This window comes from Solea solea, chromosome 14 (assembly GCF_958295425.1).
Source record: "Solea solea chromosome 14, fSolSol10.1, whole genome shotgun sequence".
Taxonomy (NCBI): Eukaryota; Metazoa; Chordata; class Actinopteri; order Pleuronectiformes; family Soleidae; genus Solea; species Solea solea.
This window is the reverse complement of record NC_081147.1, coordinates 3,352,579-3,370,095: the sequence shown is the minus strand read 5'-3', so window position 1 is coordinate 3,370,095 and position 17,517 is coordinate 3,352,579. Positions and strand designations below refer to the sequence as shown.

The 17,517-nt window shown below is 45.2% G+C and overlaps 1 protein-coding gene across 1 annotated transcript in view; it reads left to right on the top strand.

Annotated features, from left to right (window-relative positions):
- Nucleotides 1-17,517, top strand: part of fat4 (FAT atypical cadherin 4) — a 49,239-nt gene that overhangs the window by 6,859 nt on the left and 24,863 nt on the right. The window contains exons 5-7 of the mRNA XM_058650534.1: nucleotides 1,549-2,471; nucleotides 4,317-4,491; nucleotides 17,022-17,202. Coding sequence (XP_058506517.1) covers nucleotides 1,549-2,471; nucleotides 4,317-4,491; nucleotides 17,022-17,202 — 1,279 coding nt within the window. The remainder of the gene's footprint in view (nucleotides 1-1,548; nucleotides 2,472-4,316; nucleotides 4,492-17,021; nucleotides 17,203-17,517) is intronic.

Here is a 17,517-nt window from a genome sequence, read left to right as displayed (position 1 = left end):
TATTATATGTGGTTTGTATTCCTTTTTGTCTTTCCCCTGTGGTTATTTAGTTAATTTGTGTGATACTGTACAATATGTGATACCCCCACTCCAAGACGACATGGTACGTCTCAAGTGGACGTACCAAAAACAAGTCTTTTTGCTTCCATATGTGCTGCTGCTGTTGTTGATTTGACTTAACTCAAATTTAAGGACATATTTTAAACACTATACTTTAAGCCAAAGAATATACATCACATTCTTAATTGCTGTTAAATCCTGGTCCCGTGTCCCAGCGATGTCAGTATATTTAAGGAAAATCTCTGTGTGAGAACGCCGAGCACGGACGTGCTTTACTTTCAGATAGTGCATAAATCAATCGTGAGTTACCCAGAGCAGATTAATTTAATGTAGGCCTGTCATTTTGTTATGAGAGTCGGTTCCAGAGCAGGCTTCTCAAACCCTGCATTTTATTTTATTTTTTTTTTTCATTTTTCTTACGTCGCACCACGCTTGAGCGACTTGATGAAAAATAGCATCTTTAGCGTATGATTAAGTGGCCTGAGTTATTTCTGCGTTCCGGGTGGTGGGCTTTGTGTTTGTGAGGAGCCGCGTGGTATCCGAAACAGTCACCACCGCTCTCCTTCCTCCGCTGTAATTACCGCTTCACCGAGGCCTAAACGTGGTCATATTGACCTACATTCCTGGGAAATCCGCTGCCTAGTTCTCCACCGGAGTCTGGCTTCTCCCTGCGCTGTCCGCGTCTTCCTCACAGATATACTGCTGCTGCTTTCCACAGTCAAAATAAAACACCGCACCGCCATTGTTAGCACTTCCTAAGATGTGACCTTTAACCCCCCCGCAGACTCTGTCTCGAGTCGGCGTGGCCTAAAGCTTTTTGATAAGGGATTACTTGTGTACTGTAAATACACAGTGGAGTGTGGGAAGGTGCTGACGCTTTCCACATGAATACCCCGTTGAGTTGAATTACAGACGCTCAATTTAAGCTCATTTGAACCCCCACTTCCAGTGGAGTGGTGCGGATTAGGCCCGATTTCAAGGTTAGATAGTGCACTGTGTCTCCTTTGCTCTGTCAAACTTGACTTGTCATTCGAATTAATGTCTCAGTTGTAAGGGGCTTTCCACAAAGACACAATGGCACTATCAGTTCTGCTGTGGCGTTCCTCTTGATAGCAATCCGTCACGCCGCATGAATGGATCCGTCCACTTTGGAGGACAAGCGAGGCAGCCAGACCTCCAGCTGCTCCACATGTACAGTACAATATGTGGAAATGGATGCTGATAACGCACATGTAGGTGCTTCGTTCCGACACATTCAGCAAATTCAACAATTGCATCTGGAACAATGGATTCCTGTCAAAAAACATATCCACATCTGACCTCCGCTCCAATGATATCTGTGTTGTTTTTTTAAGCAAGGTCGTCGCAAATCATAGAAAACATTCCACAGATTAGCTGAAATAACAAAAGAGGGAAAGTACCAGTGAAGAGAATCCTACACATGCAAATTATTAATAGAATATATTTGTCACTTTGCATGTTTTTCAGGCCCTAATGCCCAGCTCCTCTACAAAATTGCCTCGGGTGATTCCCAGAGTCACTTTGTCATCACCAAAGAGGGAGTCCTCCAAACCAAGAAGGCCTTGGACAGAGAAACACAATCCTTCTACAACCTGGTGATCACAGTCAACGACCTGGCCCCGCCTCCCATGACCCGCTTCACCAGCACCGCCCAGGTGTCGGTCATTCTCCTGGACGTCAACGACTGCCCGCCGACCTTCACCTCGCAGAGGATGACCTACATCCAGGAGAACACGCCTGTGGACACGGTGGTGTTCACCGCCCAGGCGGTGGACGCCGACAGTGGACCCAACAGTTACGTCGAGTATTCGCTGCGAGGACCCTATGGTAACAAGTTCAGCATTGGCACAGTTGATGGAGACGTCCGGTTGGTTGGGGAGCTGGACCGGGAGGAGTTTTCCAACTACACCCTCACGGTTGTGGCCACAGATAAAGGAGAACCCCCTCTGTCTTCAACCATGGAAGTGACCATGATGGTTCTGGACGTCAATGACAACACGCCGAGCTTCTCGCAAAACATCTACGACATTGAGATTGAGGAGAACACCTTGACGGGCACAGATGTCATCCAGGTGTTCGCTACAGATGCGGACGAGGGCACCAACGGCCAGATCCGGTTTTCAATCTCGGGAGGCAACGGCAACTCTGATTTCAGAATTGATTCGGTCACAGGTGTGATTTCTGTGGCCAAGCAGCTGGACCGCGAGGCGCGGTCATCCTATTCCCTCGTGGTCCAAGCGGCCGATCGCGGCAGCAGCCCCAGGGTGGACCGTGCTACCGTCAACATAGTTCTGCTAGACGTCAACGACTGTTCGCCTGTGTTTGAGCTCTCTCCTTACACCGTCAACATGCAGGAGAACCTGGAGAGCCTGCCAAAAAATATCCTGCAGGTCAGTGTGTTTGTTTGTTTTCCCCGTTTTTTTTGTCCGAGCCTTCGTTGAATTGAAGCAGTCAGGATGTCATTAACATTCGCAGACAAGACGTCCCGAGTGGGAACACGACATAGGTTTGAATGACAGTCCTGAAACCTCAAACAGGTTAATGCCTTAACTAAATTTGTTGGAATACTAACTTAATAAGTGCAGGTATGAGAGCAGTATTTGCACACTAAACCACTCAGCACGGCGGTCTTATTTTGTTAAGTGGCATGACGAATATCTGACAGAAATGAAAATTATACGTGGCTGCAATTTGCTTTGCACCATTTGAGCTCTGTGGGCTTTTCGGTGAAATATGAACATGGCTAAGAGGCTTGATGAGGCAATTAGGATCTGTGATGGCTACCACCTTGATGACTAAATGAGCCATATATAGTTCTGAAAAAAATGGAAACATTTGGTTTCCAGTGAGGGAGCTGTTCCATTTTCTTTCACTTGCTTACCTTCTGAGGAAATGAGGGAACAGTTATGGGAGGAGACGGAAAAGGCGCAGATGTGGCCGGGTTTTGCCACACAAGAGCTCACATCTGTGGGCTAACCTGGCTCTGCCTGTCTGTAACATGCACGACAGGAAGGGCTGGGGAGCCCACAATGCATCGGGTACAACAGTGAGTGAAAAGAATGTCTGGTCTTGAGTTCCAAAGCAGCCAAAGGGGGTAAGAAACCATTTGTGATGCTCTGGTTTCCCTTTTTTGTGGATTCCCTGGGAAAGTCTGATTAGACAAAGTGAATAAGTAATGATCTTCCTTCCCCCGACAATTACCTTCATCATGCTCCTGAGCACCGTGATGGTAATTAAACCTTTAGCTGCTTCAGTGAAAAGACTAAGTGAGGGTGGTGGTTAGACTGGGTCTCTCCCAACCAGGGTTTAATTTATGTGGTTGTAAAATGAGCAATCTGGTCCTCGCAAGAATGCTCAACTTTCAGAATTCCTGACATGAAGTTTTTAAAAAAGACTGTAATCCAGCAACTAGCAGCTAAGTCATTTGGCCAGTACACATAAAAGTAAACTTTTATGCACGTTTAGAGCCTAAAAACACGGGTTTGTCTCTAGTGATGGAATATAAGTACAAGTCCTGTACATTAAAGGTACTTTACTTTACAAAAGACCATCAGTAGACGCAGCACAAGTAGAGAGAAAGTGTGTTTTATTAGCTATAAATAAGCTAGTAGCTAGCTGTTAGCTAAAGTGGTGTCAGTTTTGTTTTTATGGTATTTTCCACTATATTACACTGTCAAATGCTGCATTATTGTAGATTTAACCGCTCAGTTAACATTACTGTATCAATAATTACCCATAAAACAATACAGAATGACAAAACAATGTCATTCTGTATTCTGTGGTTGCATGCTAGCATGGCTTTTGTGTTCAAGAAGTTTAAATGCTAACACAACAACGCCATAGTATTAATGTACTTACATATTTTATGTAAAATATCTGCTAAACTTTTTATTAATAAGAATTACAAAGTTATGAAACACAATTGCCAGCCAAATGTACTCCAATTCATTTTAAGTAGCCTCCGTGGAGAGAAAAGTGGTTCTAAATCATGTATTATATGCCCATAGGTTTTAGAAAAACAATTAGCAAAATTGTACATTTACTCCTGAACTGTAAAGGAAATAAAATCACTGGAAATATCTCAAATTTGTATTCAAGCTCAGTGCATAAAATTTCCCCGTTTTCCAGCGCCGGTGCCAAAACTGCAGCTCCCACCAGCTTTCCTGTTCCATTTATTCCAAATAAACATTTGGTTCTCAAAATCTCCCTAAAGGCCCGTTTCTGCTTTTCTCCAGGTCGTTGCCAGAGACGATGACCAAGGTGCCAACAGCCAGCTGAGCTACATGCTGAGCGTTGGGAATGACGAGGGCGCGTTCAGCCTGTCGTCCAGCGGTCAGCTGAGCCTGACCCAGACGCTGGACCGTGAAGTTCAGGGGAAATACGTGCTGCTGATCACAGCCACCGACTCAGGTACGACCGAGTTCTCCGCTGCAGGGAGCGACCGCTGCTTGACAGTTTTCCTTTTAAGTAATAGATGAGTTTCATGCTTCCTCCTCTGGATTATGTTTCTGTTTATAGTGCTCCAAAATCAGTTGTTTATCATCCATAATCTGCTGTTTCTTTGTAATATGTCCCTGCGTGGTCACAGTTGAATTACGGCAAACATATTTGGTATTCAGCCGGCGAAACCGAGCTTGTAAAAGAATATTTTTCTTAAACTAACGGCAATGTCAACAAACAGCATTTCGATTTCACAGCGCTCTTTTTGTGTGGCACAATAATCCAAACATCCAGGAGTTTTTAGCTTGCAAAATAGTGGGTGTTTTTTTGTATTTCATTCTCATTCCCCCAGAAGCTTCTTTCAGCGGGTCCGATTCAATAGCATCCTCTGTTTATTTGGATACAGCGGTAGCGCTTGTTATAGCCAGATAAAAGGTTAACTTGTTATTGCATGGAGGCCATTTAATGTGCAGTTGAAGGAGTACATGCGTATCCCCGTTGCAGCCAAATCACATGGTGTGCCAGTTAAGTATATGTTTCCCCCGAGCTGCTCTGGCACGGCCGTCACGGTCTGAGGGTGGTTCTGTTTCATTCCGGCACTGGCCACGTGACCGATTGTTGCGCCGTGTATATTTTTGACCGTGCACAAGCTTTTCGGTGAGAATTGGGATGACGACGACGACGACGATGATGATGGTTATGATGGATGGTTGAAAATGGGACCGTGTGTTTGGATATTTGTCATTTTTGTGGCAGAACAATCAAAAACTTGACATTTTCAGATCATAAACACTTAAGTTGCAGAAACCCCCCCCAAGCAAATTTTGTTAAGGCTTTCTTGCCTCATATACTGTTTAGAGGTTCCTCGCCACATGGACAAAGTTACCCAACATACTAATTAGGATTTGATCCCTTTTTTTTTGTAGGCTTGACGAGGAGTCCATATTTAGATCCCTGACAACAATTCCAAAATATTTTGACAGGATATCTCTGTACAATGTTGGTGAAGGAGCAGAAAGAGGGATTTTTGGGGGTAGAATATCAAAATATCAAAAAAAAAAAGAGAAGCCATAATCATAGTACAGGCCAAATTACCCGGGAGCATTTTCTCACATTTTTGAGGCTGAGACAGTGCAGGGAAATGGTTCTCCCAGGCCCGATCTGGCAGGAAACGTGGAAGGTGGATGGTGCAGACATGTCTGCGAGGCTGCCGTCTACCATGACCCATTTTTCACAACCGCAGACATTCATCTCCGCGCGCTAAAGAGTCCTGCCTCTATCTTCCCGTGCTTCTTCTATTCCCAAAAAAACACACCTAACACAGGAGGAAAATAGTGTTTTAACACAAGGGCTATACGACCTCAGATAAGGCAGATTCTATTCCCATAAATGAGTCACAGGCTGACTTTCTCATTCAGAGGCAGAGCTGCCTGCGTATGGACGTCCATCCTCCGTCTGTCCATCCGTCCACCTGGAAGTCTTTCAGCATTCTCGGTGTCAGTTAAAGTCATTAAATGTGGCCTGAGCCGGGATTCGGGAGCCTCTCTGCGGCGCTGACTGAAATCTGTCACAAAACCGATGGAAACAAAAGAGCTGGCTTTTCATAATGGCCTTTGGCTTTTGGTGAATTTGGCCGAGCAGAAGTCCAAGCCTCCAACCCTCCAACCCTCCAACCCTCCAATCCTCCAATCCTCCGTCCTCCTCCAAAATGTGGCTTCCATACACGCTGCATGCAAGTCGTTTTTACAAGTTCATCTTTTTGAGAGAGGAAACTTAGAGCTGAAAACCAAACGTGTGGATTTTTCTGCTTTTCTCTCTCTGTTTGTGTTTATGGAAAGTTGTTTGCAGTTGTTCTGAGGTCACTTTAGCTGTTGCAGATACAGGAAGATAACTGGGGGTCTGCGATTTCACCCCAACCGGCCGATCTCACTGTTCGTCCAACATCTGGATCGGCTCCGGGGCAAATCTGATTCCTGAGCCGCTGCTTAGCATCATCCAAGTTATGCCTGCATGCTCGGAAGAATGTAAAACAATGAGATCTCCAACAGAGTTGCACAATAAAATGCTCTTGCCAAGCCTGTGTTTGCTGGAATGGCTTTCAGCAGCGGTCATGCGTGGTTGTAGGAAACATAACTCTGTGCAGATTTCAGCAGGGCAACTGCGGGTATCTGCAGCCGATGAAACACCAGAATGTCTGTTAGCAGTGCTTCCTTTATCGAAACGCTTCTCCTTTTGTTTAGTGTTTGACATTTTTGAATTATACGAAGACACCGGGGGACACTTTTGCCCCGTTTAACTTCGCTCTGGCATTAATTATCATAGTTAGATAGCATTTATTCTGGTGTCCTCATCCGTAAAAGTCAATTTTGCTCAAAAACATTTGGAATTGGGACCAAATAAGTCTTCAAGTTAAAGGAGCAGTGTGTAGAAGAACAAACAAATGGCTCCTCCACTGGTACCAGAAAGTATCGTGCGTCGTTTTTTTTATTAAAAAGTGGACCTTTCATATATAGATTTGTATGTTTACATTTACATTCCCTACATTTACACAAGATATTTATTTAATTATCTTATTATTATATCTTATTTATCTGTTTTTGGGCAAAATGGGTTTATATTGAACAGTTCATTGAAATTTTAGCGAAATTGCAATACAGCCTGCTGCAATTTTCATGCGATAAAGCCAAATTGTGTGTGAAAATATCACTTTTAGAGGAATTATGGTCTTGCTCTTCACACGAAGACGAGAGCATCTTTGTTGGTCACAGATCTGCACCCTCTCATCATTTTAAACAATGAAAATGAGAATAATAAAAATGATCAAAATTGTTGCGCGCTACTTCAAATTGACCAAAACCAGTGAAAAATTGAGAGTTAAATAAATAAATTAGCTAAGAAAACAGGAGCACTATTGTCGAAAAACACTGCCTTAGCATTTTCAGCTAATTAGAGGAGATAAACTAGTTTGTTTGATAGTTCCCATCCCATGTCTTTCACGTCTCTCCGGCACATCGCTCCATAGTGTCCCACTCGTATATACGGTCCTTTTTGCCCGGTGGGTGAGGGGCAGCAGCATTCGTGGGGGGTAAACGACCGCTTAGCAGATAAAGAACTTTAATGACCAGGCCTATTTAAACGGCATCTTTTATTCTCCTAAAATGGCTCCCATGGACCTGGTGCATGTGTAGACCCTGCGGTTTAAGGCAACGTCAGCTGTGGATAAACTTTGTCATCCACATTTATATCCCAGAGAAGAACAGAGAGGTTTGAAACGCTCTTACCGTTTGAATGTGTGTAAAAAAATGCCAGTGCTGAGTTTCAGTCTGAACAAGCAGAAATGGAGACACAGTTTCCCACAGTCGGCTCTCGTTGGCCACAACAGCAACGAACGGCGAGTTCCAACAAAAATAACCCTGTCATCGGCCTCAAAACAAAAATCCTTGTTTCCACCATTGTTGTTTCTTTCTGAAAACAGACGAGAGCATCAACTTCACCTTTAAAAGAAGCTGTAATGCTCATGTGGACACAAATGGATCTTAAAGTGCCATTTTACGTCAAAACACCCTCAGCAAATCTATCCATTTATGTCAAATAAGTCAAACGAAAATAGGGAAACACTGATAACACATGTGTTAAAATGGCCCGGGCATCGTCTACATCATCGCCGTCCAGTACTTGCCACAACAACCTCTTAATGGGCTTCTTCTGAAGTCTAGAGTGGCAACACGAGACGTGGCCAAATAAAATATCAGGTTCCTCAAATGAACTTTAACGGAGCAGGAACATTCTGGATCAGCTCTTTAAAAACTCTGCAGTAACAATGCGGTCTTGCACTCGCTGGTACACCCTTTAACAATTGCTGGATCTGGATGTTTGTGTAAATAGCTCTGGTAAAGTAATGGGTTGTTTTTTTTGTTGGGGGGGCGGGTTGGGCCCTGGTGAGTTCCACTTTTTAATGATGTTTATTCGCTTTCTGTTCCTCCGAGGACCAGCGTTAGCAGAGAAAGTGTTTTTCGCCAAAGCTCATTTTCGACGCGTTCACCCTTAAACACGTTCTCCAAAGTCATATTTCACATTTATTCAACCTCAGCATGAACATTATAGACTTGTATTGTGTACTCCGGCTCTCAGTATTTCTCCGTCGCCTTAAATAAGAAAACAGCTACCGGACCGTGCACAGATGCTAAATGGGATTCAACAATAAAAGCACCATTGTCATAAAAACCCACACTAAAAAAAAACAAGTCACTTCATTACATTTTGGCCACGAGCTGGAGGAAAGAAAAAAAAAAAAGCAGCACTTCTCGTCTGTCGATAAGTTTTCCTTGCCTGGCCGCAAACGGCTAAACCACCGCTCTCACATATGGGGATGAAATTATGCAAAAGCATTTATATGCAGCACTCCATAAATAACTCCTGAGATTGTCATCATTAATATTATTATTCAAAGGATTCCCCTCCTCCTCCCTTTTACACGCGGGGTGGCATCTTTCTTTCACTGTGTCGCTTGTTAGCGGTGAGAAAACCTCGCTTTGCTGGGTTATAGTTGGCAAACGGCGCGGCGGCGGCGGCGCAGCTCGCATCCCTCGCCGCCCGGGGATGGGGGGCATTCACAGGGGTCGCATTAAAAGAAGCTTTGTCGCAAAGCAACAGGTTCTCAGAGGCAGAAAAATGTCAATTTCGCTTCAGCCGAGGCCAATTCCCCCCCCGCTCGCCCCCCCTGAGTAATGGTGTTTTATTTACGCCGTCTCTTAAGAGCACAATCTAGCTGCAGTCCATAAACCGTAATGAACCGTTTAGCCTTAAGCTACGGGCTACAGATGGGCCGTCTCATGAATTTGCACATTCATCCGTCTTCCCCTAAGTCAACTTGTCCTGAACTTCCCAGGTCGTTCCCGTCTTTGTCCGTTTCCTGTGTGAAGCTCGGTTCCTGCTTTTAACGAAGCCCCCCCCGATCAATTGTGTACACAACCGAGGAGACGAGATAATCTCTTGTGTCAGCACAGACACTCAAACCTGCTTCTTAGCGGGGGCTTAGACTGAGTAACACCTCGCCGCCTTTTCCCAGGACATAGGTGCTGCGCTGCTGTTTCCTCGCAGCAGCTGCGGCAATCAGAAAACACGCGGCTTAATCATCATTAACACGTGTATTTGCACCCCCCTCCTGTTCACAGAGTATGGCCGTGGCACCTTCCTGCAGGTTCATGTGATTTGTGCACTGGTAATGGACACTAATAAGGTGCTTAGACCCGAACATATGTCCACAGCAGACAATGCTCTGTGGGTTCTGAGAGGCTTAGAGAGGAAACTGTCTGTGTTCATGCTAAGTGCAGAGCAGGAGGCGGCAGATGTCCAGGTTTGTCTCTGGGGAAGCTCGTCCGTTCGGATGCTACTGATACGTTTTTGGGGTGTTACTGCGGGGTCTCGGATCTGGTATTAACATCCGGACTCAGTGACTGTTCACTCGTGGCATTAAAGCGGAGCTTCAGAGTCTTTGTGATGGTTAAATGTCTTGTTGGGGGCTGTCTCCACTCCCCCTACTGTCTGTTAGCGGGAAAACCAGCCTTGCAAGATCAGGGCCTCCGACCCGGAGTCCTCAGAATCAGGAGGTGGAGCAAAGTATGGAGCCTTGCAAGAAACAAGTACTGCTAGAAAAAAGTACCGCTTTACGGCACTAAACATACGCCCTAGCCAGGTTCTGGGTATTTATGTGTGTTTTACTGCTGTCACTGTGCGTGTGAAAAGCTATACACTGCAATACTTACACTGCTGTAACATGAATTAAGCCTTTTACTATCAAAAAAAAGGAATCGTGTGACAGAGGCTGATAAATCTACATATAAAGCCACGATAACTAGAACTGCCGCGGATCCGGCGACTTCAGCTTGCGTCCTGTCCCGAGGATGGACTGGGTTTATGCAGCAATGTGTCCGAAAAACCACCTCTGATAGTGGTTTCTGTGATCGGATCTGTACTCGGTGCCATCTGCACGCGACCGGATTGATTCAGGATGGACGTAAATACCAGGTCCTATCGCTCTGCACCAGCACATGTGACAGGAATGTGTTTAATGAAGTGCTAACCGTGTTTCGAGGGAGGAATCCTCAGAGCGCTCCGAGCTCTCCGTGGTGGATTTAGCCGGCTCTGTATGAGACGAGGTGCTCCGACGCCAGCGCCTCTCCACTTGATCCTACGGCGCAGCGGCCCACTGGTGGGATAAAAGCGGTTATCTGAATACCATCGGGCTGAGGTCTTCCCCCCGCGGAGGAAACCATCAGTCCAGGAGACAGCGTTATCACCGGGACTTAGCTCGGACTTACTCTTTATGGTAACCATACCACTTCAGAGCTCAGGCTCACGGCACGACTCTCTGGGGTGAAAAAAAACCACCTCATGGAAACAGAGTACCACAAGGTTCAACTATTTTCTTTACTGATTGAGGGAACATGCTTCTCCTCTGGACCCAAACCCCCATTTCCCCTGCGTGTGATTATAACGGCGGTGAAAATTGGACGTAAAGAAACGACGTCTACACAGTTTTCCGGTGTTTATCTCGAGTTGTGAAGAATGCTGTCGGGGAACGGCGCTGGTGTGAGGCTGTAATCACACCACCCAGGTCTTGGGCGATCTGCTTCCCTGAGTGACCTCAGATTAACCCGGCTGAAATGAGATTACGCTCGTGCGGCACAAACTTCAAAACCGAGGTGAGGTAGTGCCTTGATTGCCTTATCTGTTTTGGCAAACAAGTGGATTACTGATCACACGGCTCCTCAGGGGCGTACTGGTGGCAGCAATGCAAACACACTGACACTGGAATACATAACAATAATGATAGTAATGATAATAACACAAAGTGTGTTGGCAGGCAAATGCAAAAGCACCAAAAGTGTAAGAGTAAAAAAAAAAGAGCGGTGTGATGATTGCAATAGATAAACTGACAAAATGAGCAGATTTTGGAAAAAGAAGAAACTGATTTATGTACAAGAACAAAACAATATCAAGCCAAAGGAAGAAAAACAGGTAATTAGGAACAAAAGTACTAGCAGCGGGTATCACAGTGATAGTGTTGGTACTGGCGACTGTGGATCCAGAAACCAGAGTCTAAAATAACAAGAATAAAACGAGGAGATGAGATGCAGGTGAGTGGCTCAGAAGCTCCGCCCCCCTGGCGCCGACCAACCAGGCAGCCTCCTGAAACTTTAACAAAATAAAAGTCAGGAACTGACCCCATGACACAACGCACACAATAAGAAACAATCAAACTTGAAATATAAAGATGAAAAGTAGAGAAGAGAAGTGTGGCATAAAAAAAGAGAAAGAGTAAAGTATCTGGGGATGGGATCTACCAGTGGAAAAAATTCCTCTCTGACCGCGGGTGCATGGCAGCCGCCGGTAGGCAGCCGACTTCCTGCTGCAAATTTCCACCCGCTCTCTTTCCACGGCAACATGAAGTCATGTGTCGTGGAGCCGTGTGCCAAAATTGTGCATTTCCAGATTTAGGCATCCATTCCATCCCGTCTTCCTCGAGGTGACACGAGCGCCCGCCCCCCCCCCTGCTGCATTTGTCTAAATCATCGACCCTGACACCCCCCCCCCCCCCCCCCCCCCCCTCCACACACACACACACACACACTTTGGCGTTTGCCAGATTCCAGCTAAGACGATGATGGCATCTCTCAGCACTGTTGGAGAGCATTCCTCTCCTCTTGAGTCACTCCTTTCCCCAAAAAAGAGTTGAATTCTGTGCACAGAAAGTCTCCTCGGATAGTTTCTCTTACTCGTGCAGGTATGGCATTTAAACTGAGAGGTGTCCAAGGAGCGGGGGTTAAGGTCTTACTCTGGATTAGCAGGTCAGAGTAACCCATGGTCAAAGGTAGAGGAGGATGTTCGCTTTCCCAAGGCAGTAAACAGGCTGTGACGTCACTTCCTGTGTTAGGAAACTGCTTTCACTTTGCCTAAACTTAATCTTTTCCTCACCACAATTCACAACTTTTAATTAGAGACTCAGAAATGAGGTTCTGCCTCATCAGGGACCAGGTTTTGGTCTCCATTAGGGACTACCGGTCCGTACAAGGTCAGGGTTTATGTCAGAGTAAGTACAAACACACACACACACACTGGGCTCGACGTGTTGCTTCCGCTCTCTGTGGAGAAACAATGCCTCTGAAATGTTCTGCGTGTACAGTTAGTGGCGGTTAACACTGTTGCCTCACAGCAAGAAGGTGCTGGGTTGGATTCTCGGGAACTTTTTTTTACTGTACTGAAGTACAAAACTCACGTACCTGTATTTTACTTTATTTATATTTCTCACATCTTTTAACTCCACGGCATTTCCTCTAACTCCCTTTGTTACGACAAAGAGTTGGTATTATGGTCTGTATTAACACTACAGTTTTTACCTGTTCACACGCTGGGGTTAAGTGTCTTTGCTTGAGGACACGTAGACTTAGCAGAGCCAGGAATTGAACTTTTTTAATACTTTAACTTCTAAAACTTTTCAGAAAATTATGATTTTGATACTTAAGTTGAGTAAATGTCATACTTTAAGACTTTTACTTCTACCAAAATAATTTTCTGGTAAGTTACAAATATCCCTTTAAGTTTACTTTATACAAGACTGACATTCAGTCACGTTGGTCCTTTCTGGAGACGCTGATCCTGCCTCCAATTTCTCTTGTATAACGACATTAAACATCGTTTCTTTCTTTCTTTCTTTCCTAATATATCAAAGTCTTCTCAAATCGCGTTCTCTCTCCTCAGAATGTGATCCTCTGGGGCGGAAGACAGACAATAATAACTGTAATCAGAGGCCGCTTCTAATTGCCATGATATCGCTGGAATACACAATGATTACCGTGTTGTTATGTAAAGTGTTGCCCGTGTTTTCCGTCACTCGGACTTGAGCAAAGCCACTTATCAGCGACTCTTCTTCTTCTGCCCGGCAGCAGTGAAGTGACACCTCAATTTTAAGAGGATCAGCTGCTGCAGGAGGAGGAGGAGGAGGAGGAGGAGGGGCTGTTGCCGTGGCAACCGTGTCCAAATCACAACCTGACGTCAATTCGCTGAAGTTGCGCCGCAATCAGGTAGTGCGTCGATGAAGAAAATCCCGCTGACTGCACTCGTCTGGGATCTGGGCCACATGTTGTGGTCCTCTGATTACACAACCGAACCCCGTGATGAGACGCTGTTAGGTTAATGCGACCACAAGTTTATGCTCCCTGCTCCGATTGTGTTTTCTGCCGCCGCTAATTCGTCTGAATCTGAATCTTAAATATTTGCTAAAAGGTGGAAATACAGGCTCACCTCAAAATGTGAAACCCTGCCTATATTTGGTTATAAACACGGCGTTCCTTGAAAAAGAAGTCTTCTGCAGAGGACATTACTCATTTTGCGGTATGGTTTCTGGAGCTTTTTTTGTGCGGGGGGATTAAAAAACAACATTGTTTACTGTTGCTGTCTGTTTGTGTCATTTATTTTCGCTTCTGGAATTCAGCTGTGTTTATCCTGAACATTACAGCCACTTCTGTTCTGACCAGAAAACCTGGATATACACGACACGCTCGAGGTCGGACGACTGTTTATTATCGTAGAGCCGGGGCCTGTGAAGTGATGTGACAGTAAACTCCCTCTCAAATGGCATTTTCTGCGAGGAATCTGAGAAAACCTGAGCGCAGCCACTGTGGTGTGGGAGTGGGGGGTGGGACCCCACAGAGTTCCTTCAGTTTGTTGATCTTTGTTGACCATGAGGGGGTCACAGGTTTGTGTCAGCAGATTACAGCGGCGGGGGGATTTTACTTCTTGCTCAAGGACACTTCAGAAGGTGGAAAACTCATTTTTCTTCCCTCTCTGGAACTTTTGGAATTTCATTTAAATTTCGACCCAGTATAAAGTATTATTATTTATTTTTTCTATAGAAAAAAATAAAAAATAAATAATAAAAATAATAATAATAATAAATAAATAAAAATAAATAAATAACTTTTTAAAAGCTTCCACGTCATGTGACATACCGACTTAAAACCATCGACTATAAGCACGGAGAATCACTGTCAACGTAAAAACTAAAGTACGATAGAAGTCCGACGCGACGTCCGACGCGAGAATCAAACCCGCCATATTTATGAACCCGGCAAGAGCGCCACGTCAGTTTTGACCCCACCCACTTTGAGGAGGTACTATAATGGAACATGACTGATACCCAGAACGAGTTGCGTAGTCCTTGAACTATTCATGGAACTTATCTTTGCATCTTTGGCTGACAGCGTATACCGGACACAGGGTTTTATACTGGATTTACGTGCTTCTTATAGTTCATAGGAACATTTAAGAGTCCACTATGTAAGAATTAGTGACACCTATTGGTGATACTGTAGATTGCAACAAACAGAAGACTTTGTGGACGCCGAAATCGGATCGCCAATTCCGATTTTCGATTCAGATGTGTGTCACTTCAGTATGTGGTCCTAGATATACAGTGAATACGAGATGTTGTCATGTGACATGAATGGGAACATCGTTGTCTGAGACCTGTCGCTCTCTGGAGCCAAATTACTCTGTCTAAAGTTTCTCTATAGGAGATCAATAAAAGGTACATTTTACTTATCTTATCTCCTGCGTATCATCACAGGAGACAGCGGTCAGAGTGAGGATAATTCATCAGAAATTCAAATGAGAATATCTGGCACCAAAGACGAGCAGATTTTCCTCATATATGGAAGATAATCTGTGCTGGCGGAGGAACAGAGCCGCGGCTTCCTCCTCTGACCCTCAACATCCTCGTTTCTCACATTTTCCATGTTTGGACTTAGAGGGAAATGTTTTTTTCTTATAATAATAATTATTATTATTATTTTTATTTTATTAATCCAGGCCTCTGTGGTAGACAAGCATCTGGTGTTGTCCACAGCTGTGTACACAAGCTCGGGGTATGTGTGTGTGAGTGTTGTGGTGTTTCACAGCTATTCCTGAACAGAGCTGCAGGAGGGAACCGGTGTGTCTTTCAAACGGCTCACTTTTATCCTCAGGTGATCTTTTTTCCCCTCCTCATGAACGGCATAAACAAGAGCAAATCAAAAACACGTCTCCAAAAACCTTTGAATACGTCCCCAGATTTCACACTGCGACGCCGCGTGACGACGTCTGAACCTCTGTGTTTGTGGAATATAGATCGGGGCCCCTTTAATGTGCCATTTAAGGCAGGATTATAAAGAGCAGCTCAAGCACGGCAGATGTCTGAATCCCTTTTTTTTCTCCACAGGTTTTTCTGCATTGCGGCATGTTTTCATCTGCTATTGATTTAAATCCGGCCCCCAGGGGGCCCCAACCAGCCTCATTTCGTCACCCGCGCCGGGAAGAAGCAAAAAAAAGGGTTAGATTTTATTTGCTGAAAATAGAACTTCTCCTCACTCAGATTCCACAGACACGCTCGGCACCTTAAAATAGACACCTCTCTCTCTCTGTGGAGATTCAAATCTATGTGTGTTCAGGACCCCAGGAAGGACGCCTGAAAGATTGGGTTTCAGAGACATTGAGCCCTTTTGATGTGTTCTGCACTCGTGTGTGTTGATGTGGCAGCGGTGGCCCAACGGAAACCCAAACCGGTGGCGGGAGAGAGGTTTGCTGCAATTAAATGCGGCGGGAATATTGTGAAGTGAATCTTCTTCACAGGAGCGTGGAGTCGCTTCAGTGTCCAAATGCAAAAACGAAGGGTGTGTTCGCACAATCGAACCCTAGTTCGTTTGCTCGGAAAAGTCCGGTTCCTTTTTGGAGGTGTGACTGCGCAACTGAACTACAACACAGGGCATTGGGGTAAACACAACCGAAACATAAGGCTCTCATAGAAATATGGTGTCCTGCATTAACCAATACACGAGCAAGTTCATCACTTTTCTTGTCTTCCTGCAGCGCCGCCTTAGGCGAGGAGGGGAGTACGTTTATTCAAAAGGGTTCGGTGTGACTACGAACTAAGGGTGCGTTCACATTAGCTCCTTCTAAATCCAATCCTAGTTCGTTTGCTCGGAAAGTCCGGTTGGTTCTTTTGGAGGTGTGACTGCGCAACCGAACTCTGGTCCACCTAAAAACGTGGATCTCGGGTCGCTTCAAGCGAACCAAATGCAGGAAGCGGACTACAATGCAAGAGCAGCTACTAAGTACCCGGTACTATCGCGAGTGGAAGTGCAACATACCGGCGATTCTCCGTCATGTGAACAAAAAGTGTCATCATTTCCTTTTCTCCCTGAACTCGCTTTTGAAGTTTGCTCAATAACAGGAACAAAAAATAAACAGCTTTTATCACCTGAGCCTGATTTATACTGCACAAGGTGAATCCTAGTAGATAAGCAAGAAGTCACTGACACATCACCTCCAGATAAAGCTTCTATTTTATATCATAGACTGTCAGTAACTGATGGTGCTGGAAACAAACTCACTTCCATGTTGTCCTCAAACTGTCCACTCCCTATGGTCTAACCCTCACCCTTTCACCCTGTGTCCACCCCCAGGTTCTCCGCCTCTGAGCGGCACGGGGACCGTGACGGTTCTGGTGGACGACGTCAACGACAACGTGCCCGTCTTCACCTCCTCGTCCTTCCACACCACCATCACGGAGGACGCCCCCACGGGCTCGGACGTGCTGCTGGTCAACAGCTCGGACGCGGACGTCGGCGTCAACGGTGTCATAAGGTAAATTCACTCCTGAAATCTACTGTTTTTGTACTAATCTTTTTCTTGTGACCCACTTCTGTGGCTTTTTTTTCATACATATATTATCTTGTGCGCGAGGCTTGTTTTCATGCTTTAATTACAGAGTTGAGGGAGAGCGAGAGAGATGGGGCGACACACAACAAATGCCACTGTTTACGTCTATGAATTTCCCCCGCGGCTTTTTAAAAGAACCACATCAAACTCTCAAATATCGACTGACAAAACGCAGGTTTTCTCTTTCATAGTGCCGTTTTTTGTCCCTGGAAAGAGAAATGATGAGGTGGCCTCACGACG